General features: G+C 36.0%; 2 protein-coding genes across 4 annotated transcripts; one reads left to right on the plus strand and one right to left on the minus strand.

Moving 5' to 3' along the window:
- Positions 1-2181: 2181 nt before the first annotated feature.
- Positions 2182-13453, plus strand: LOC104233767 (PH, RCC1 and FYVE domains-containing protein 1-like). 3 transcript variants are annotated; one of them, XR_011402780.1, is made up of 9 exons: positions 2182-2723; positions 4137-4223; positions 5519-5608; positions 7012-7092; positions 7237-7431; positions 7563-9695; positions 10127-10190; positions 11097-11243; positions 12177-12433. XR_011402780.1 is itself a non-coding variant. In XM_009787209.2 (9 exons), the coding sequence occupies exons 1-9, from the start codon at positions 2670-2672 to the stop codon at positions 12993-12995; spliced, it is 3306 nt and encodes a 1101-aa protein (XP_009785511.1). In that variant the 5' UTR covers positions 2182-2669; the 3' UTR covers positions 12996-13453. The 3 variants fall into 3 exon arrangements, 2 of the variants coding, with proteins under 2 accessions (XP_009785511.1, XP_009785513.1); XM_009787209.2 differs by lacking the exon at positions 10127-10190 and adding an exon at positions 12863-13453 and having other exon boundaries at positions 12177-12562; XM_009787211.2 differs by lacking the exons at positions 11097-11243; positions 12177-12433 and having other exon boundaries at positions 10127-10762.
- Positions 13454-14954: 1501 nt separating this feature from the next.
- On the minus strand, positions 14955-19732 carry LOC104233768 (lipoyl synthase, chloroplastic). Its single transcript, XM_009787212.2, has 6 exons — positions 19009-19732; positions 17813-17903; positions 17529-17686; positions 15927-16098; positions 15548-15658; positions 14955-15289 (listed from the first exon to the last, which is right to left on the minus strand). Exons 1-6 carry the CDS (start codon positions 19527-19529, stop codon positions 15218-15220), a joined length of 1125 nt encoding a protein of 374 aa, XP_009785514.1. The 5' UTR covers positions 19530-19732; the 3' UTR covers positions 14955-15217.
- Positions 19733-23748: the final 4016 nt, after the last annotated feature.

Consider the following 23748-nt stretch of genomic DNA (forward strand, 5'->3'; position numbering starts at 1 on the left):
CTTAGCCTAAGTTCAGGACCTATTGTCCTTAACTTTTTGGCTTTTTAGCATAAGTTCAGGACCTATTGTCCTTAACTTTTAATTTATTTTAACACAAAATAAATTAAATGCAAACACACAATAAGGATAATAGAGAAAGACTTGGAAATAAGTCAACATCCGATTGACTTTTCCAATTTAAACTTCCTTAAAAGAGACTAAGTGTCTTAAACCTTAGCAAAATCATTCTGGAATCGATCCGACCAACCCGATACCACAAAACATAGATTCTTTGTGGGAAGAAGCTAACAAAGGAAGAAGTAGCTCAGTTCCGAAGAGCAGTAGATAAAGACTATTACTTTGAAGTGTACTATGATGAGTTGCCCATATGGTGTCTTATTGGACGAGTTGAGAATAGAGAAGAAACAGATGATACAAAAGATTACAAATACTTTCTGTACAAACACATACATTGAGATCACAGCAAGAGCGGATCCACATTCTGTTTTGGACCTGACAGAAGATAAGGAAGTCGATGCTGATGCGAAATGAAAGCAAACAGATATTCCAAGTCTGTTAATATAAACAAATTCTCCATGACACATGAAACAGATAGAAGAAAGGGTAACACAGTTTTTTCATATTAATTTTAATAGACTAGTGGCTACTATTGCTAAGCATTAAAAATGCTGGATAAAAAGTAAATACCACTTTAAAAAGTGGCTTCCCCACACAATTTTTACCATTTTAGCTCATGGGTCAATTTGGGTTGAGCCCAAGTTAACCCATTATTTTTGATAGCCTATTCTGACTCATTTAACAACTCAAATACAACTCATGAAACTCACCCAACACAAAGAATCTCAACCCAACTTATCTAAAAATTTACTTATTTGCCCCCTCCCTCCCCCCCGCCCCGTAAAACCCCTAAGAAAAAAATCACTTTTTTTTTTGTATTTTCAATTTTCCGTTTTTTTTTTATTTTTCTGCACCACCCACCCACCCCGGAGCGCAAACCCCCTAAAATAAATTTTATTTTTTTTTGTATTTTCAATTTTTTGTTTTTTTTTGTTTTTCTGCGCCACCCACCTTCCCCTCCATTTTTTTTTTACTTTTTTTTATAATTTCAATTTTCTGTTTTCTGTTTTATATTTTTTCGTTTTTCTGCACCATCCACCCACTCCAATCCCCCCTCCCCCATCCATAAAATATTTGTCAACTTACATATTTTAAGGTAAAAAGTTTTTTTTATGCAAGATGAGCATGGTTCTAAAATATGGGTCAAGTTGGACGGGTTGGATTATGACCCATTGTTTAGCCCATCTTGACCCAGCCCATCTTAACCCAAAGACACTTGGGTTGGGTTGGGCAATAATTCATTTATTGACCTAACCCATCTTGACCCGCCCAAATTCAGCCCAACCTGCCCATTTGCCACCCCTATTATTTCCCTAGCTACTCTTCAAAATTAGGATAATGGTATACATTTTTGCATATCATGGTTCTTTTTAAAAGTAGTTTTTAATATAATAATTCGATCTTCGAACTCACTAATTCGATTAATCCTAATTTACAATGCATGAGTCCCACCAAACTATTAAAAATTTCTTTATTTTTAAAGTTCAAACTCAAGACCTCTAATTATTGCATCTTGTTGCTTCTTTTAGTAGTCCAAATTACTTCATTCATTCACTTTTAATTGTCCAAAACGTATTTTATACCGTCTTTAAAAAATAATAAATAAAGTATATATTTTACTATAATATTTACAATAATGATAATATTTTATAAAGTTTTAAAAAATAATTTAGGAAATGAGTAGTTAACAAAAAAGGGTAAAATAGAAAAAAAAAAATTAATTTTCTCTTGGTTAGCTAAAATGAACAAGTAAAAATATATTTTTAATATAATATAAAAGTAAAAGTGAATATACTATATTTTTCATCCTAAAATAGATGCAGCCCGGTACATTAAGCTTCTGCTATGCGCGGGATTCGGGAAAGGACCGGACCACAAGGGTATGTTGTATGCAGTCTTACTCTGCACTTTTGCAAAAAGCTTTTTCCACGGCTCAAACTCATTACCTCCCGATCACATGTCAGCAATTTTATTAGTTATACCAAAATTGCCTTCATAAATACATTCCAAAATAGAAAGAGGTAGAAATATGTAATCTAATTTTAATTTAATTTTATACAGAAATCCACAGTCCACTTTTGACCACCTCGCTCCTCACTCTCTCTCTTCAGTTCTTCTCTCTCATCTGCAACACTTTGTACTGTGTGCGTGTGTGTGTACTGCTTCAGTTTTGGAAAATCAGATCAAAACGATATATTCCCCAATTATAGCTAGATTCTACTGCTTCACTTTTCAGCAAATCTCTCTGCCATTCTCTCTCCTAAAACCTCTCTCTTTCTCTCTCATCAAAATCAGTGAAATTTACTCTCATTGTCAGCCCATTTGCAGTTTCAGCTCTTTTAATTTTTTTTAACCCATTTTCGGTTTATAAGCTTTGTGGCGTTGAGATTAAACCAGTGTTTTGGTTTTTGCATTTAAGAAACTGTTACTACAAATTCTTAAAGTCTTTGCAATTACTGAAGTTTTAGTTTCGTCAATTTTAATCGGAGATTTTCGTTTAATTTTTGAGAAATGGGTTTCTTCACTATTTGAAGAATTTTGAGCTGAAAGGAATGAATTCAGATGTCAACAGAGGTAGTGGAACAGTTGAAAGGGATATTGAACAGGTAAAAAGAAAAAAATTACTGTCTTATTCTTCCAATTTTTGTCATTATTTTAAACCCCGTCAAACTATTGCTTATTACTACTGTACTAATACTATTTTTTCCTTGACATAAGTTTGGAGGATGCACTTTCGGTTTTACTAATTAAAATATCAGGGTGTGCCCTAATGATCAATGAAGGGGTAGGAGTAGTATGGGGTCTCTACTAGCGGCACTTTCGAAATGCCACCTTGTTTATATATATAAAAAAGGTCTTTTCAATTCCATTTGACTCGAGGCATCAAGTTTAAATCCCGGTGGAAAGAAATACTAGGTGATTTCTTTCGACCTGCCTAAGCCCTGGTGGGAAGAGTTATCCGGTGTCTGTGCGGGTGGGAGGCAACAGGTATTTGATGGAATAGTCGAAGTGCGCACAAGCTAGTGCGAGTACTACTGTTATAAAAATAAATAAAATTAGGTAGGTTCTCGCAACTATGCTTGGCACCTATACTAAGTTAATTTTCATCCCCTAATTTACTTGCCTTCAGTGTTTAACCACTCATTTTAGATGTATAATTAAGTAAATTAAAGTGTACTCTCTCTAATAGGTTAAGCTTTTAAATGAGATAGTTACACTAAAAAGGCAGCCCGATGCACGAAGTATCCTGCATTCACGCAGGGTCTGGGAAGGGCCACATCCAAAGGGGGTGTGATTTAGGCAGCCTATCATAATGCAAGCATCAATGGCTGATTTCACGGCTCAAGCCCGTAATCTATTGGTCACACGGAGACAATTTTACTATTACTCCAAGACTCCTCTTCAACATGGTATTAGAGAAGACATCGGTCTTGGGTTTTAGTCTTATCGCCACCCATTATAGGAAAAAAACTTACATGTGCTTGGCCCAAGAATCAGGCTGCACATTAGGGGCATGTTAAAGCATAATTAAGTAAGTTAAGATGTATTCTCTATGGTGATACACTCAACACCTCATTTTGGATTCCTCTTCCTTAGTATGGGCTGCTTTCAGTGGCGGATCCAGAATTTTAAAGTCATGGGTGCTCGCCAAAAAAAACTTCGAAAGAAGAGGAAAATGAAAATTAGTTGTGGGTGCTCACTCAATGTTTATTTAAATACTTTTATAATGGCCCGTGCAAATTTACTAAGTATGGTCAAGGCAATGGGTGTTTGAGCACCCACAAGAGTCTATCTAGATCCGCCACCGGCTGCTTTGTCTTTATGGAACACTTAAGTCCTCATTTGAAAAATAAGGTTTTGTTTTCTGCTTTGGGCATGGGGTGAATGGGCAATGGTGCCAAGATTTAGCTATGGTATTACAGCTTTTGGGAGAGAAAAGTTATGAACCTTGTTGACTGCAGTGGGTTAAGACAGAAGGTTCATTGGCTTGAAATTCCTTTGCATTTGATTTATCTCAGGCGATAACCGCTCTAAAGAAGGGGGCATGTTTGCTGAAGTATGGAAGAAGGGGAAAGCCAAAGTTTTGTCCCTTTCGTCTGGCAAATGTAAGTAACATTTCATTCTTTGTTTAATTTTGTACATATGGCTTGCTTTTCTTAGCATTGAAATAATGAAATTCTATGCATTCCGACTCCGTAATCATATTAGCTATCCAAGAAGGGGAAAGCAGTTTGGTGAAACCCCACATCTATACGTAACAAGAATCTATATCATTTATTTGAGAGACCGACATAGAGTTCTCCATACTGGACGTAACACTGGCTGCTAGGAAGCACGTAATAGGTTGGCATTGGCATCCTCACCATGAATTTGATATCTCAATGAAGCAAATTAGGACATTTCCCTTGATCTTTCTCCTTGATTTTTCAGCAGTGTTGAAGTTTGTGGTATTTTGGCCTATCTTCAGTTTTATGTGTCAGTGCGTTGATATTTCATCCTAAATGCTTGTGTCAGTTTCTGATTAGTGATTGGTAATGTTTACTATCATGATTATACTTGTCAAAAAAGTAAAAGATGTTTACCACCATGATTGTAGTTTGTTCCTTTTTGATACTCCGTATTCAGTTTTTGCATGCATGTATCTCAGGTTGAAGTAGTGTCCTTCAAATGATGTAAATAATACCACAGTTAAGGAGAGTGTGGATTAGGAGGCTTGAAAAGTAAATATAGGTAATCAAAGCTCCTACAATCTCTGTGCCAATTTGGAAGTGATACTATCCAAACTGCCATACGCTAAAGAGAAGCAAAAATAATCGCACTATCTCATGATAATAAATCAGAAAATGAGACTTAATAAAAAAATTGGAAGTTTGAGTTCTCTTCCAAATGCCTACCTTATTGTGTCATCCAGAATACCAGAACTTCAATGTTGATAATTCATGCTCAGTGGATACACAATATTCATCAGAGATATCCATGTCAAGGTTCTTTGTTCACATTCATACTGCCATGTAACCATTGTGAAGTAGTGTTTTTGACTGCTGTTAGAATACATGTGGTAAACTTCATCCTAGGTAGTTTGTTCCTAGTTTCCTTGTTCCAGTAGTGCCAGCATCTTAGCTCATGTCTCTTACTTTCTGGGGTTTAAACCTAAAGCCTTTGATGGATGGCCATTTCATTATTTGTCATTGTGTATGACTGCTTATAGATAAACCTGTTATTGATATAAAATAATCCCATGCTTGCTGTATGGATATCGGTGTTTCACTTTACCTTTCTTTATTGAGGTAGGGATTTAATACAGCAACTGTGTATTGCTTCGTTGTATCGCAGCTAAACGTAACTACCTCCTCTGAAACTTAGTGTTAGTTGAAGTAAATAAATGTCATTATGGTTTCAGGATGAATCTGCTCTGATATGGTTTTCTGGTAAAGAGGAGAAACACCTTAAGCTAAGTCACGTGTCAAGAATAATATCTGGACAGCGCACTGTAAGTTCCCTCTGCTGAAGATACTATTCTCCGTTCTACAACCTTTTTGACATGTATCTATTTGATTCTATTCTACAAATTTATCCATCTTTATATATCTCTTTTTGTGGTTTTAAAATGGATTTCGAAGAACTTATATGGTGAAAGGTCAGATGGCTCGTTCTGTGTGCTCACTTCATTTCACCAGAGATTTATGTGGTTAAATGTACGGGCATTAGTGGCTTTCATATGTTAACCGAATTCAATGACAGATGAATTTATAAGTTATCTTCAGTGTGGTAATTATCTTGCATCTTTTCTTGGTCCTTGAGCTTCTGTTTCAGCGAAAATATAAAATGTTTTCTGTTATTTTGCGCAAGCAATTCCCACTCTCTTTTCATTGGTGAACAGAAAGAAAGAAGCTAGGAGACTTCCTTGGAGAGGCATGTGAATTCAATTTGCATAGAATTATAGAGATCTAGCCAGATAAGCAGCTTGAATGTTAATTTGATACAGAATTTTAATCACTGTTCTTGAACTCTTGTGAACTGTGACATCAGCATGTCCACAAATTTGTCTCTAAGCATAGCTTCTTTATTTTCTTTTGGAAGTATCGTGTTAATATATTCTAGTCTTTTAAAGACAAAATTAAGAGAACTAAGAAAGAAGAAGAAAGAAATGGAGTATGACTGGATGAGTAGGATCAAACATCTTCCGCTAAAGGAATTTTTGCTTACATGTCATGGTTAATCGATAATCTATATGATGTATTAACTGTTTGTTTTCATTTCTCTATATGTATATCCGCATATGCTCTTTATCAAAAAGTATAACTGCATTTGCTCTTCATTAAGTAATTGGGGTCACATGTGAAGTCTTGTGTGTATGATTAACCTATTAAAACTATGCTAGAAGTTTACTCTTGCCTTCTTCTCAAATGTTATATACCTCATTCTGAGGAAGTATTGCTGAATTTGATTGGTTGTTTTCATGTTGAATCTAAGTATTCGTTCTACATAGATGAGCACTTTTTGGTCAAAGTTCATGCTATACTAGCGGTCATTCATTTGATTTTATCAGCCTTAGTGGTTGGTTAATGATTTCTTTTGGCTTGTTCCATTCATAGTTACATACTTTGATGATGATAATTTGGTGTCAGTGTGTTTTTCTTTTTTATTTAGCAATTTCTAGTTCTTAATGAACATGGTTTTCGGTCTAGTTGAACCAACAACAATAGACCCAGTGTATTCCCATAAATGGGGTCGGGGCATTCCTCATTGATGTTAGCGTCGCATGAGCATGGCCGACCCAAAGGGCTCGGCCAAGTCCAAGACGAGCACGACCGTCATTCTAGTTGAACCACCTATGTTAAAATGTTTAATGATGCGATCTGATTAACAAGCTTTGCTTCTGCTCTTTTCCAGCCAATATTTCAAAGGCACCCACGACCTGAGAAGGAGTACCAATCTTTTTCACTCATATACAATGATAGATCACTGGATTTGGTAAGAGTTTCATTAGTGACAGCTGTGTCCTTTTTAGAGGGAAAGTCTTGTACGTAATTCATGCAATTCTGTCTTATTCCATTGTCATTTGAAATTGTTGCACCAACTAACTCTCTCACCTTCCTCTTCAATCTTATGTCTTAGATATGCAAAGATAAAGACGAAGCAGAGGTATGGTTTAGTGGCTTGAAGGCTTTAATCTCACGTGGACACCAGCGAAAGTGGAGAACAGAATCAAGGAGCGATGGAATTCCTTCTGGTGCTACTAGTCCCAGAACATATACGCGGAGAAGCTCTCCTCTTCATTCTCCTTTTGGTAGTGGTGATAGTTCACAGAAGGTACATTCTATCTCGCACGTCTAACCATGCATATGCAGATGAGACTTTATATTTGTCAATATTCATGTCAAAATTATATAATTTCATTTTGTTTCTCTAAGATGCTGAATAAGATCCATTATTTCCATCAGGATGGTGGTGATCAGCTTCGCCTTCATAGTCCATATGGAAGCCCACCTAAAAATGGTGTAAATAAGGCATTCTCTGACGTAATTCAATATAGTTTACCTCCCAAGGGCCTTTTCACTTCAGATGCTGCTAGTGCTTCTATTCATTCCTTATCTTCTGGAGGTTCAGATAGCATACATGGTCAGATGAAGGCAATGGGTATGGATAACTTTAGAGTAAGCCTTTCAAGTGCTGTTAGCTCATCAAGTCAAGGTTCTGGTCATGATGATGGTGATGCATTGGGAGATGTTTTTATCTGGGGGGAAGGGACTGCAGATGGTGTACTAGGTGGTGGACCTCATAGGATTGGCAGTTGTAATGGTGTCAAAGTAGATTCTTTATTGCCCAAAGCTCTAGAGTCTGCAGTAGTACTGGATGTCCAAAATTTAGCTTGCAGTGGAAAACACGCAGCACTAGTGACAAAGCAGGGTGAGATTTTCTCCTGGGGTGAGGAATCAGGAGGCAGGCTTGGGCATGGTGTCGATTCTGATGTTTTGCATCCAAAGCTTATAGATTCCCTTGGCCATACAAACATTGAGCTTGTTGCTTGTGGCGAAAATCATACTTGTGCTGTAACACTCTCTGGTGAACTGTACACATGGGGTGCCGGTGATTTTGGTCTTCTTGGGCATGGGAATGAAGTTAGTCATTGGGTGCCCAAAAGAGTAAATGGACCCTTAGAGGGCATACATGTTTCTTATATCTCCTGTGGACCCTGGCATACCGCTGTGGTGACCTCTGCTGGCCAATTATTTACTTTCGGGGATGGAACTTTTGGAGTTCTTGGTCACGGAGATAGAAAAAGTATTTCAAAACCCAGGGAAGTGGAATCTCTGAAGGGGCTTCGAACTGTTCAAGCAGCTTGTGGGGTTTGGCATACTGCTGCAGTTGTTGAAGTCATGGTGGGAAACTCTAGTTCAAGCAATTGTTCGTCGGGGAAACTTTTTACTTGGGGAGATGGTGATAAAGGTCGACTTGGGCACGGTGATAAGGAGTCAAAACTTGTTCCTACTTGTGTTGCAGCTCTTGTTGAACCCAACTTTTGCCAGGTTTCTTGTGGACACAGCTTGACAGTTGCTCTAACTACTTCAGGTCATGTATATACAATGGGAAGTCCTGTATATGGCCAACTAGGTCACCCTCAAGCTGATGGGAAGCTTCCTTGTCGGGTTGAAGGAAAACTTTCAAAGAGCTTTGTGGAGGAGATAGCATGTGGTGCTTACCATGTTGCTGTATTGACTTCCCGGACTGAAGTTTACACATGGGGAAAGGGAGCAAATGGAAGGTTGGGTCATGGTAATACAGATGACAGAAACTCTCCCACCTTAGTGGAAGCTTTAAAAGACAAGCAAGTCAAAAGTATTGCTTGTGGTACTAATTTTACTGCAGCTATTTGCCTTCATAAATGGGCGTCAGGGGTTGACCAATCAATGTGTTCTGGCTGCCGCCTTCCTTTTAATTTTAAAAGGAAGCGCCACAACTGTTATAACTGTGGTCTTGTCTTTTGTCATTCATGCAGCAGCAAGAAATCACTGAGGGCATCAATGGCACCAAATCCCAATAAACTTTATCGTGTCTGTGATAACTGTTGTAATAAACTGAAAAAAGCTATTGAAACCGATGCTTCATCAGAGACTTCCATGAGCCGAAGAGGAAGCCTGAACCAAGGGTTAACTGATGGCATAGACAAAGATACTAAGTTGGATACAAGGTCTCGGCCTCATCTTGCTAGATTTTCTTCGATGGAGTCCTTCAAACAAGTTGAAAGCCGTTCTTCCAAACAGAAGAAAAAGTTTGAATTCAACAGCAGTCGTGTCTCGCCTATTCCCAGTAGTACCTCGCAATTGAGAGCTCTCAATAATTCTAAATCTTCTAATCCAGTTTTTGCGTCGTCCAAGAAGTTTTTCTCTGTTTCAGTTCCCGGATCAAGGATTGTTTCTCGAGCAACATCACCAACATCTGGACGGCCCAGTCCACCTCGTTCTACTACACCAACTCCAACACTGGGTGGACTTACATCTCCAAGGATTGTAGTGGATGATGCTAAAAGGACAAATGAAAGTCTTGGTCAGGAGGTTGTTAAACTAAGATCACAGGTAGGTTATATATTCACTATGCAACCATCTCCCTTTGATCCAGTTTCTTCATTTGGCTACATCTTGTTATACTTATAGCTGATGTGGATCCTGAACTATGCAATAGGTACTGATGCAGTTTCTTCACTTTCTACATCTTCTTATACTTGTTTGATGTGGATCTTCAACTTTGCAATGAGATGCTGATTTGGCCCGTCAAAAAAAAAAAAATACCAAATTGTCTCTAGTTTTGTGAAAAATATTAAGCTGGATTTATCCAGTCGGTGGTGGAAAACTGAGATAGAAGCTTGTGTATGAGTTTAATATTTGTGCCAACATTTAATAGTGCGACGTGTCAAAATGCAAGACGTTGGTTAAGAATAAATATTATCATTGTGCTTTCAGACACTCAATGGTGTGTATAACACAGTTAAATACTTGATGATTTGCAGGGTTTTTTAACCAAAAAAAAGGACTTGATGACCAACAGTGACAAGTTGCACCTGATCTTATTGTGTAGGGTGAAAAATTATCCAAGTGCATAAACAGTATTATTTAACCAGATAAGATACGTGATAAGCATGTTGATAAGGAGACAATGAATCATAGCTATTATCTGTACTATGTATTTTGTACTGATCTTTCAATTATTTTTGCCACTTTAAGGACACTATTTGGCTTCTCGGCAGAGGTACTGTCTCATGTCCTATGGTTTTTGTGCTGTACTATATCTGAATACATCTGAATAGGCAAATTTATACTCTAAAGGACAGCCAGTCAATCCAATTTCTACTCCACTTAAAGAATAATGGAGAGTTTCGTTTGCAATAGAATGTCAAATCGCATGTTGTTGAAAGTTTATTTTTCTTTTGGGAGGTGGGTGGTGGGGAGAAGGGTCAAAAGTCAAAACATGCTGTTGAAAGTTGGAAGCCCAATTCACGAGTCCTTCGTTGCACTTATTTATTTCTGAACCCCTAGAACTTGCTTACTGTCAAGGTTTGTCTTCTTTATTCTAGGCACTTGGCATTCTATTCATTTAGGAAAAAGAATGGCAGTTACTGCTATACATAATAATGATAAAGCCAAAATTGTAAATTTGTACGAAGACATAGAGGTTGCAATATCTTGAAATAAGATGTTAGACGATTTTCAGACATCATTTGAAATATGAATATTACCATCCATTTTATCCTAAAATTCCTTATTTAAAAGATACCTCTAATTTCTTCTCTTCTTTTCTCTTTCCTTTTTGCTTTTTGTTTTCTTGGGGAGGGAATAAATAGGTCGTTTATGTGTAAGTTGCGAGGCTTTATCTTCATATGGAATGCAATAAGTTACAGTAAAAAATGCAACCCTGTTCCCAACTTGCAAAGGTACTATATATTTTTTCTTTTTAGCACTGTTTGACTGTCTTCATTGTAGGTGGAAACTCTTACACGCAAGGCTCAATTTCAAGAGGTAGAACTGGAAAGAACTAGTAAGCAGCTGAAGGAGGCAATAGCAATTGCAGGGGAGGAGACCGCCAAATGCAAAGCAGCAAAAGAAGTGATCAAATCACTTACTGCTCAGGTAAGTTAAATTCTTTTTAATCACTGGACTTTCAAGTTTTGGATCAAAGTTGTGCATACGTATGAAAAAATTGTGCTTCTCTTTTTATAGGCACAGAAAAAGTTAGAGGTTTTGGTTCAATGAATGAGTTGAACAGTTGAGCCAACGTGTATAAAAATATTTTCTTTTTTGTAACTTTTTGTATAAGCAAAAATAGGATAAAGATTTCATTCTGCTTATAATTTCTAAATTATAAACATCTTTCTTAAAAAAAAAATCCAAATTATGAAGTAGGGTGAAAATGCTCCCAAACACAGGAAGGAATTATTTCTTCTAGAATTTGCGTGATCTGTTAAAATTTTCGTGTTCAGGGTTTTTCAGTCTGTTTCCTTCAATTTTTCGGTTGCATGCGCCGTTGTTTCATGCTGTCATTTAGTATATCACCTTTTTACTCTGATATTCATACTCATTTTTTTGCGGCCCTTTTCAATTAAGATACAGATGATCTACGTTGAATACTCCTTTTATCAGTTAAGAGGTACTTGATTAATTGCCAGCGACAAGTAAAATGCAGTTACAGCCAGAAGTAGAGCAGCATTGAAGTTACTGTAATATTTTAGTAATGTAAATTATTATTAGAGATCCAAGTTAAGAATATTGTGTACATATGGTAGAATCATGTAGATATGGTGCAGATATGGTAGAATCATGGATATGGTTTGCACTAATTAGAATCAATTAGAGATATAATTTCTTTGAAATTATTTAACCTTGATTTCTTTCCTAGTTTAGTATAGGTGTATGTACTATTTAAACACCCTATAGCTTGAACAAATAATCAAGCAACACATTCTCCATTCTTTCTCCTGTGTATTTCTTCATTTCTCACAGTTCCGTTAGCTTCTCGTGCTGATATTGCTGATATTCTGTATTGTGATCGTTATTTTTTTATAGCTGAAGGAAATGGCTGAAAGGCTGCCAGTAGGTCCTGCCCGAAACATCAAATCTCCTAAATCTGTTTCCTCCGAGTCCAATATTACCTCTAGTGATATGCCAAATGGCTGTATCGACCAAGTTCACAGTCAACTAACTTTTCAAAAACTGGAGTCAAGTGTATCTAACAGCCATTTGCTTTCGAATGGATCAAGCAATGCCAGTAATCGCAGTGCTGTTCACAATAGACAAGGGAATTCAGAGGCAACAACAAAAAATGGGGGCAGAACTAAAGAATGTGATTCTCGTAACGAGAATGAATGGGTTGAGCAAGATGAGCCAGGTGTATATATTACTCTTACCTCCCTACCTGGAGGCGTCAAAGATCTTAAAAGGGTTCGCTTCAGGTAGGTTAAGTCAACGTAAATCGTTAGTGTGCAATTTTCTGCGTTTCTACATTATTCATCCAGTAAATGATCTTCTGTCGCATTAAAGGAAAACACATTTGAGCATGTGAACAAGATCCTGTTCATGCTTTTATATCTGCAGTTATCTGGGAGTCGCCTATTATATTCATGTGCATATGCTGTTTGTGCTATAGACCTCTTTTTACTTGTCCAAGATTGGCAAAACTTCATTTTACAATGAATATCATTTAATCTTGGTTTTTGAATGGAATCAAGGCTAATGTATGTCAAAACGTGCAGTCGGAAGCGATTTAGTGAGAAACAGGCAGAACAATGGTGGGCAGAGAACCGTGCAAGAGTCTATGAGCTGTACAATGTACGCGTGGTCGACAAGGCAAGTATTGGCACTGCAAGTGTGGATTTAGCACATTGAGACATGCAATTTACCATTTGTACATGAGCTTTCTTTTTCTTTTTGGTTCTAACTCAACTTCATGCCCCACAATGAGTATCATGTTGATCATAGAGGTTTAGTTTTCCACAAATTGGCGTAGAAGAACTAGGAATTAGATATTTGCTTGTAAGTTTTTGCTATTTTTTATATAGCCTAGAAATCCCCGTTGAGTCCGCCCATCTACCCTTCCCTATTAAATACCAGGCTCTTGTGCGGCAGGATACAAATCCGTGACATGGGCTACGCTCTTACCTGTAGACCTTAGCTTTGGGGGCTTTCTATTATTCCTATGGCTTAATCTCTCTATTTGATTTTTCCCCTCCTTAATTGCTGTGTGGGGCATAAAGATGTAAAGTTTTAGTAGGTTGCTTGCCCTTGTTGGGAGATGCTTCCTTGTAAATTTTCCCAAGTTAATGCATATTTGGATTTCAAATCCATACTCTCTGTATTTCCTCGAGGTATTTTCACTTTTAGCCCGCGGCAAAAACTATTTACATTCGATAGCTGAAAAGTGCATAAAATTTGTATAATTTTTGTATATAACATATATAATGTATATATATACAAAAGATATATATTTTTTGGCTATTATTTTAAGAGCGATTATACGTATTTTCCCTATTTCCTCTCACTTGTAAATGGCTCTTTGGATTTGAAATCCCTACTCTTTCTACATTCCCTGTTAGTTGCAAATGGCTGGTATAACATAACTGTTAATCCGTGTTCAAATTTCCCTTTTATTTATTGACATATATTATATTAATGATAATGGAGAATATATTAAAATATTGATTGAAATATCAGTTTGCTTACGAGAACATTATATCATTGGGTAGTTAATCTAATCTAGACATTGCCATCAATCCAATCATACTTCGTTTTGAAATCATTAAAGCTGAAAACTATACAATTTTTTTTGGTTTCCCATCTGGTGTCGGTACCTAGAGGTAGATCCACGAATTAAATTCTATGGGTTCAATTTTTAAAATTTTTAATATTGAACCCATTATACTTTTAAAGTTATGGGTTCAAATCTATTAATTTTTACAATTTAATGAATTTTTACACATAAATTTCTACTCCACGTCGAAAGTTATGGGTTCAATTGAACCCATAACTACCACATTGCATCCGCCTCTGTCGGTACCGGCATTGGAGTCCGACTATATTAAGATTCGCGTCGCGTAGCGTAGCGCCCCATTCAGGAAAAGTGTCCGGATTTTTTCATATCCAAGGCTCGAACCCGAGACTTTTGGTTAAGGAAAGAGTAGCCCCATTTGCGGCTCCACGTCCTTTGGTGGTAACTATACACCATTATGTTAAGTCACTTATTGTAATTCAGACCCAGTTTCATGAAGAAAGAAAGCTTTAATCTTTCCACTCCATTCTTGCTAATGTTCAACTCAGTCAATCAACTGCACCTCAATCCCAACTAATTGAGTTGGCTATATCAATCCTCTATGCCATTCTCGTCTAATCCAGCTCATTTCGTTCCAACAATTAAAACTAATCGTTAACGTTACTGTACTCAAGCTCACAAGTATTTGATACCTATGCTATGCTAGTAGAAGGTAGCATGTACCTATTGGAATAGTCGAGATGCTCACAAGTAGGCTTGAACACCGCCGTCATAAAAACCTTTATTCGCCTCTAGTGTTATATATAATTTAATATTTAAATTATTATTATAAGTGACTAAAATATGGTTAAGTATTTGATTTAAACATCAATAATTTTTTTTTAATATGTCTAATGAGGTATATATGGAAATATGCTATATGAACATCTTACCAAATGCAGTCTATGTTCTGCACTAGTCTGCATAAAAGAACTAAGAAGTAGTAATGGATATTTTATCTGCAAATGTTTACCTCTACTTTATTGTTATTTTGTATTTAGGAACTAGTCCCACAAATTGGACAAACTCAGCTCAAGAGCTTTAAAAACATCTACTAGCAATAAATAAATTGATTTAACAAAAAAATTCCCTTCTAGTTTGTATACAGAATCAACTGAATGTAATTGAATAAAGAAAATAGTTCAACAATCACAGACAAAATTGGCTTTTTAACGCTAAGCTGTGACTACAGAGTATTGTGTGTTCAGAGGTCGTCATAATCATCAATAACTCAAAAGACTTTTGATTGCAGCTTCTTGTATTGTCTGTATGAGAAGAAGATACATCAAACTATTATGGTACTTTATGCATTTCTGGTTCTCTCTTTTACCATAGTCTGAACAAATAATTCTCCTGCTCGGTAGGAGGATCGAACCTGGAGAAGAAAAGGACTTGGTTAAATCACAAAGCTTACACGATTAGAGTAGTCAAAAGATGCCCGCAAACTTGACAAATGATAATTGATATGATTAAGAACGAACAAAGTCTCATTCTCCTGTTTAAGAAGAGTTGGCTTTGATTCATTAGTACCATCCATGATCTAGTCGGAGGTTCCACATTGAAAAACTAAAATCAAACTTCAAAAGCAGGCTATTATTATCTAAAGGTAATTGATAGTAGTGTAAGATCTTACCAGGGGACCACTCGCTACATAACGGAAGCCAATAGACTCTCCGTAGTCCTTCCAAAAAGCAAACTTTTCAGGGGTAACATATTCTTTGACGGTAAGATGTAATGGGGTTGGCTGCACAAAGGAGAGATAACTTTGTTAAAGCCTATAGATATTTGCGAGGAGTTAATAAGTTTAAGCTGCTAGGAGCGACGAAAAGAGATACAGCATCAGTGCATCACAAAATTCAAACGTCAAAAACAGATTAAATGAAGTCGTTTGATAACATAAAAATGGCAAGACCACAGAAACCAGTAGGCCATTCCATAAGTCGTTACTTAGGATTTGAACCAGTAAAGCCACTTTCTATGTAGAGGTTGAAAGCGGGTACCATTTAGCTCACCTGTAAATACTGACCCAACGTCAAAATATCAACATCTATGGCCCTTAAATCAGCCATGGCTTCCTTCAGCTCATCATCAGTTTCGCCAAGTCCCAACATTATAGAAGTTTTTGTTATCATCCCTTCCTTATCGAGTTTTGCATGTTTAAGCACGGATAGACTTTGTTCATACCTGCATCATCCAATGTGAAATTATTTAGCATCTCATATTAGTATACCATCCCCCGACGGCACACTGATTATCATTATCAATATTACAATTCTACGAACAAGTAGCCCACAAGTTTATCATGATATGCAGTCAATTCATGAACTACAAACAATTGTGAATCAGTTTAGTGCTCTAGAACTAACATTTTCACACTTTATATTGAATTAAAACTTTTCATTTGAAGTAGGACTATACTTCTGGCAAATACAATCACATTCATCCAATAGGATTAGCTTGACTTGGTCCAAAAAAATTAGTTTTCAGATTTAATTTTGCATTTCCATTAAGTTCATCCTTCAGACTAAACGATGATTGTTTGATTTATGGTATATTCAGTTTGCATGAAATATTGGCTTTCTAGACTTGGAACTGATATGAACCAGATATCAGTTGACATTCCCTCTAGCATATAACCAGGTTAACTCATGGTCTTGAGCAAAATAAAGAAACTGCGCCAATTGTGAGTATGAACCAACTCGGTTTTAGAAAAAACACACGCCGGCACAAACAGAGATAGAGATAGAGCAGAACTTGTAATGTTGAGCAGAAGTATTCCTTTAGCTATGACTGGAGTTTCCTCTTTTTTATCAGGAACAACATTGGGAGGTAAGCTGATAGTCAACTTTCCCCATTAAACCCATTGAGGATCTTTTTTTCTTTGACATGCTTGGCAACAATAGCACAGTGCTCAAGGAAAAGAGAGCAAGGTCAAAAAGAAGAGACTTCCATCAGTTTGATACTTTAACTGCTGGTCAGATAACTTGATAAACTCATCGAGTCTTTCTTGGAAAACCAGTCATTCTAGAAGTTCTAAGTCACAGAACTTTACGCTTCCTAAACTTTGAGCTATCTGTCCTATTCAAAATGGACACTCAGCAGCCTGAAAGTAACTAAACTGAACCTCCAAAACTTTGAGCAGATAGCACCTATATTCTTCAGCCCTCTCCTACCCCTTAAGACAGGATTACATTTTGACCACAATATGACCTATTTAAGGGATAGTTAGAATTGCCAAAAGTACCAAAAAAGTCAAGCTCAAACTTCATGCATAATCTAGAAGAGGGAAAAGCTCATATCTTAATGATATATATATATATAAAAAAAAAAAAAAAGCTAAATATCAAATGTAATAATGTTGCAAGTGCTATTTCTTAATAGATGTTTTCCATATCAGCAAGTTCGCCTTATAAAAAGAATGTTTGGTAACTCATCAAATGGTACAGTAAAGGTATATTGAACAATATCTCAGTTCAGAGTATGTATATATATATATATATCAAGTCTATTAACATCAGGCAAACCCACTGGCTGTATATAAATGCTGCAAATGACAAAAAAAGGAGTACTCATAGCACAAAACTGAGAGGAAGAAAGTGTTTTCCAGAACTCACCCTGCCCTAGGATCTCTAACAATACGCTGAAGCCGTTTCACAGTTTCAATGTTGTGTGCAAAAACGTCTAATCCAGAGTGAACTAGAGTAGACACAGCTCTTAGATCACCGCGGAAATCAGAAGTTAAACACTCCACCATGATATCGGGCTTGAGCAACTGCGAAAGTAAGATAAGCACAAATCCAGTTAGTTTCACTTGATACAATCATGTACAATACATATACAGATACGCTTGACAAAACACAAAATGCACTAGGCTTAGTAATAACAATGAACTCCGAACCTTCATGGCCTTGACTGTTTCGGCAAAGTGGCCACTACCTCCATCTGGTAAATCGTCACGATCAACACTAGTTAAGACAATGTAATCCACACTGCAGAAGAAAATCAAGGAACTCTTATTCCTACCACTTATATACGAAGTGTAATATAGAAAACATAAGCTTCTTCGTAGCAATTTAATTAGCATTTCAAAGTGCTTCAACTTGGCAAAACACAAGCAGAATTTTCGGTATATATCTGTTCATTCAGTAGTAATTTCTTCCATCAGACACCTGACTCAGAGTTTGTTTCATATTAGTACCACATTTCTATTGCATGGCGGTTTGATAAAATTCAGACACAAAGCAGATGAAATATGCTACTCATTACCAAATACCACTAGTTAAACGATCCCTCAATCAGCTAAGACTCAATCGAAAGCTAGTTAAAATCGGTTATATGAACCATATATCTATTCCGCTCTATCAGGGCCCATTTCATTCAAATACCAAAGAAGTTTTGTAAAGATAGAAAATAGAGATCATCTAAATTGCATACTTATACTACACTAATATACTATGTGAGAATCCAATACAAAATCTTAAATTCCTCTGCAAGTCCTTACACAACCATCGTGAAACAATCATATAACTCAACATCCTCCCACATATTTAACACGATTTTGGAATCACATGTTAACTTTAATATGCAGACTTACGAATGTGAACATTTTTTCAGAAGGTTGCCCCATTGGGCTTATATTTCCTTACAAATCTATCCCAAAACGAACGACATATTTCTAACACAATTTAACTAAAAACTCTCCATTTTACCCTTAATAGGAAGCTTTTATATCCCAAAAATGTTATGACATGTTTAAGACCACAAGTTTCGAAAGTCTTCCGGTCTTTTACTAACCAAACACCTCCATTTGTTCCAATTTATGTGATACTATTTCCTCATTATTCCGTTCTGAAAAGAATAACACACTCCTATATTTGGAAATAATTAACTTTACATTTCTCATTTACCCTTAACGAGAAGTTGCCATAACCACACATAAATGTTATGACATGTTCAAAATCACAAGTATAAAAAAGTATCTTTTTTTTCTTAAAGTCCGTGCTGAGTCTGCCACATAAATTGAAAGGAAGGAAATATTTACTAACCAAACTAATATAAGCTCGCAAAATTTAATAAGCAGAAAAGAAATATTACCCCCAAGAGGCAATAGCCTTAGCAGTGTTAACAGGTTCCAAAGGATCAGGAGGAGCAGGATTTCTACTAGTCTTAACAGCACAAAATCTGCAGCCACGTGTACACGTATCACCCAATAACATAATTGTAGCAGTAGCAATACCATCTCCACCACCATTCCAACACTCTCCAATATTTGGACACTGTGCTTCTTCACATACTGTATTAAGTTTAAGCCCAGATAAAGTTTTCTTCACCTCTTCATATTTTTCCCCTTGTGGGGCTTTTTGTCTTAACCAACTTGGTTTCTTCACTGACGGATCTCGACCCGTATATGGACCCATTCCGCCCGGATACGGTGGTGGCCCATTTGTGGGCGGTGATTTGGGTTTTAATTCCAGTGATTCACATCTAATGGTAAATTTTCCCCTTTGTTTTGGTGGTGAAAATAGTGCGGAATTTGGTGAAATGGGGTTGTGTTTGTTGATGGGTTTATGAAGAGGGAAGTGTAAAGGAGAAGATGAACAAGAACAAGAAGACATTGGGAAAGATTTTTTAAGGTACGAATAGAAATTCTAGTTAAAGTGAGAAATGTAGAGAGAGGAAGAAGATGAAGAAGAAGAAGAAGAGGGTTGAAGGAAAGATATGCTGAAAATGGCGGATTTAATTTTAGGATTCTCCATTGAAGTATCCGCCTGCAATTTTGTTAGGTTAGCAATTCAGGAAAGTGGTTATTGAACACAACAACAACAACAACAACAACAAAAAACACATTATAATCTCACAAGTGGGGTTTGAGGACACACCTTACCCCTACCCCAAAGATAGAGATGTTGTTTCCAGGAGATTCTCGGCTCAAAAAAACAATAGGAGATGATATATTAGTACCATAAAAATGCGTAATAAAAATAACAACAATAACAACAACAATATATAAGAGATATGAAATATGAAATACATTATACAAAATACGAAATACGAAATAGGTGGCTGGTATAAGTACAACTAGAGGGAAATCCCTGCATCAATAGACGACCAATGACATTCCTAGTCTAACTCCTAACTGGATAGTCTCCCTCTATTGTGCTGTAGAAATATTCGCACTCTCCCCTAACTCCTAACTCCTAAGTGGTTAGTGAACATTGTTTTTATTTTTCTTTTATTTATTATTATTATTATTTTTCAATTTTTTTTATTATGTACTACTTCCATTTCAAACAAGATTTTCTTTAATCATATTTTTACAAATAATTTATAAATATTTTGAATTATTTATTATTGTGACTTATAGTATTTTTTACTTGCTTTTTAAATATATAAATTATTTCAAAAAAAAACTTAAAGAATTTATGCCCGACCTCACAGTGAAATTTAGTCAAGTTGATCACTATAATCCAAAAAGGTTTAAATAAATTAAAAAGGAGGGAGTGTAATTTTTTTTCTTATGTCAAAATTTTTTCACAATAGAACCCTATTTTCCAGAAGAATTGTTTTTTTTAAACTCATTTTCAAAATATTATTTTGGTTATAAATTAAATTGAAATTTTAAAGACCAGTTTCAAAAAATTTGAAGATGAGTATTAAGTTTTACCACTTTTTCAAGCAAATAATATTTTTCTTCACAAAATTGTAATTTTTTTCAAGTGAGATATATGTCTAAAAACTTATTCAATTTCAAATACCTTTTATTCAACTTAATATCAAAAGTTACTTTTTATCAAATCTCATATTTTCTTATGTCCGAACGCCCACTTAATAAACACGTTTGTTAAGTTATCATGAATTATCAAGTTATTTACTAGAAGAAAACAAAAGTGCCTTTTGGTAGTCAAAAAATAATAAACGTGCGGAAAAAAAACAAGATTGTTCAATTTGTTAGAAAAGATTTAGGGACATAAAAAATATTTTCGTAATCTTACTCATTTTGTGATGTTTGGTACGCAAATTAAGAAAAATAACTTCTCAAGAATATTCATAAATAATTTAGATACAATAAACATAAAGCCATAAACTTTCGAACCCACAAATTTCATAAACTTCTGAACCGCTAAATTTTCGAACCCATAAACTTTGTAAATTCTAAACCCGCAAACTTCCAAACTCATAACATTGGAACTCGTAATTTCAAACCTGTAAACCAAAAAACCAAAAAAATTAAAAATACATAAAAAAAAGGTTATAAAAAAATTTAATGTGTGTGTGTGGGGGGGGGGAGCAGGGATGGGCGGTGACAGAAAAGAAAAAAAACTGAAATTTGAAAAGAAAAAAAAAGCCTTTTTGGAGGGGGTGAGAGAGGTGGGGTAGGGGGTTGGGTTAGATGTGGGGTAGGTGGAGTTTTTGGAATATGTTTTCCTAACTTTTTCTAGCGAAGTCATTTTCCTCCAATTTCAGAAAAATGAGATAACTAGGAAAATATTTTTCAAACTATTTTATGCAACCAAACAGTGAAAAATAGGAATCATTTTCCAACATACCAAACACACCCTTACTTGCATTTGACATTGATGCAATAGATGTGTGAAAAATAAATTATCGATTATCGATTAATTTATAACTCTTAAAGTGAAATTATTCAATTTGATGTAAGCATTATTTTTAAATGTTTGAAATTGGAAAATTAGGTTTCTATCACGGCCCAAAATTCCACCAGAGGTGTCGTGATGACGCTTAGTCTCTAAGACTAGGTACAGTGGCGGATCCAGGATTTTAAAGTTATGGGTGCTCGCCGATAAAAACTTCAAAAAAAAAGGAAAAATGAATTTACTTATGGGTGCTCGCTCAATATTTATCTAAATAATTGTAAGGTTGCCTATATAAATTTATTAATATGGTCAAAGTTAATGGGTGATTAAACACCCACAACTCCCTATGTGCATCCACCACTGATTAGGTAAGTCGGTTACAATTACAATTCAAGCCATTTTTTTTAAAAAAGTATTAGAATTTAATACAAGTGATGAAAACAAAAGCGGAAACAATTATAAACCTCCCAAGACTGGTAATATTGAGTCATGAACTTTAACTGAATACTTGAAATGATCTCAAGGATCGAATAAATAATATTGTTCGACTAATAATTGATAGTACAATAAAATGGAAAGACTCAAGGGATTGGGAGGACCAAGCAGCTCTACCCTAAATCCTCGCGATCAACACACTAACTCTGCCCGAATCCGATATCTTCAATATCTGGCTCTGCACAAAAATGTATGAAAGTGTAGTATGAATACATGCAGTCGATACCCAGTAAGTATCAAGACTAACCTCGGTGGAGTAGTGACGAGGTACAGTCAAGACACTCTCTAGTCAAGTAACCTGTGCAATACAACAATATACGATAATAATGGAAAACAAATAGCAGTGATGTCAACAAAATCAGCCAGTGATATAAATAACAAGGCAATCATAACACCATAAATATCGTCCAAGCAAATAAGGAACACAAATACAACCAACTAAAACAAGTCTTTCAAATACAAGTTTTTCCACAACAATGTCACTCTCTGATACCTCATTTCATAATCATAAAATACGGATTTCAGCTCACTTTCATATTCTCATAGCAACTCGTGCCCATATATCTATCACAACCGTGCGGGCAACTCACGTGCCCAAATTATCAATGTGTATAAGATCTGCAGGATCAATTTATTTTCAATAAAGTAAGTTTAAATTTTTTAAATCAAGTAAGAAATCAACAAGGAAATGAGTTTATTTTAGAAATCGTTTGGGTGAAGAAAATAACATTTCAATTAAAATAAAGCATCACAGAAGCTATTGATTTGGATAAAAAAATTATTAAATTAAAATAGCCTTTTTGCGTGAAATGACCTCCGGACGGCTAAAATCCAGTCAGATTAATTACATAACTTTATTAAAATTCATCGAAAAATAATACTGGATAATATAACGTCGACTTTAAATTTAAGACTAAAAAGTCAACCCAAAAGTCAATAGGGTGCCCGCATCTCGGAACTCAATAGAATTTTCACAAAATTCGAACACGCATTCCGATACGAGTTCAACCATACAAAAATTATCAAATTCCAATAACAAATCGACCTCCAAATCCTCATTTTTTGTTTTTGAAAAGTTTTATAATTTTTCTCAATTTCTTCCACAAAATTCGAATTAAACGATGAATATAACCATGGAATGATGAAGTATAATTACTTTCGGATAGAACACTTACCCCAATTAAGCTTGTGAAAAATTCCTTCAAAATCGCCCAAAACCAAGCTCCAAAAATCCAAAATGAAATGAGGAAAATGAACAAGTTCGATCCCTTAACAATCTATCCAGTTTCGCACCTTCGGACATATTTGGCAGCCTGCGAGCTCACTTTTGCGAGAAAATCTCGCACCTGCGGTGACCACTCAACAACCTAGATTTTGCACCTACGAGCAGAACACACACACCTGCGGTATCTCTTCTGCGAGCCAAGAAGCGCACATGTGAGGCCCTCCGCTTCTGCGCCTTCATTTTACGCTTTTGTGATCACGCAGGTGCGGAAAGTTCTTCGCACCTGCAACCACTGCCCAGTCCTACCCATTTTGCTTCTGCGAGATGCTGCCTCGCTTTTGCGACCAAGCTTCTCCAGAAGCGATCACACCAGCAATAGAAATTCCAGCAGCTTTAACCCCGTCTGAAATTTATCCGAGTCACTTGGGACCTTGTCCGAATATACCAATAAGTCTCATAACATAACACAGACCTATTCGGGGTTTCAAATTACATCAAACAGCGTCAAAATTACGAATT

Source organism: Nicotiana sylvestris, chromosome 10 (genome assembly GCF_000393655.2).
Source record: "Nicotiana sylvestris chromosome 10, ASM39365v2, whole genome shotgun sequence".
NCBI classification, from domain to species: domain Eukaryota; kingdom Viridiplantae; phylum Streptophyta; class Magnoliopsida; order Solanales; family Solanaceae; genus Nicotiana; species Nicotiana sylvestris.

Coding starts and splice junctions, on each gene's coding strand:
- LOC104233767 (XM_009787209.2), top strand. CDS start 2,670: ATGAATTCAGATGTCAACAGAGGTAGTGGAACAGTTGAAAGGGATATT. Junction 5,609..7,011: donor TAATATCTGGACAGCGCACT/GTAAGTTCCCTC, acceptor GCTCTTTTCCAG/CCAATATTTCAAAGGCACCC. Junction 7,432..7,562: donor GTGGTGATAGTTCACAGAAG/GTACATTCTATC, acceptor TATTTCCATCAG/GATGGTGGTGATCAGCTTCG.
- LOC104233768 (XM_009787212.2), bottom strand. CDS start 19,529: ATGTCTTCTTGTTCTTGTTCATCTTCTCCTTTACACTTCCCTCTTCAT. Junction 15,659..15,926: donor CGTTGGGTCAGTATTTACAG/GTGAGCTAAATG, acceptor TCCTTTGTGCAG/CCAACCCCATTACATCTTAC. Junction 15,290..15,547: donor ATGTAGCGAGTGGTCCCCTG/GTAAGATCTTAC, acceptor TTTCTTCTCCAG/GTTCGATCCTCCTACCGAGC.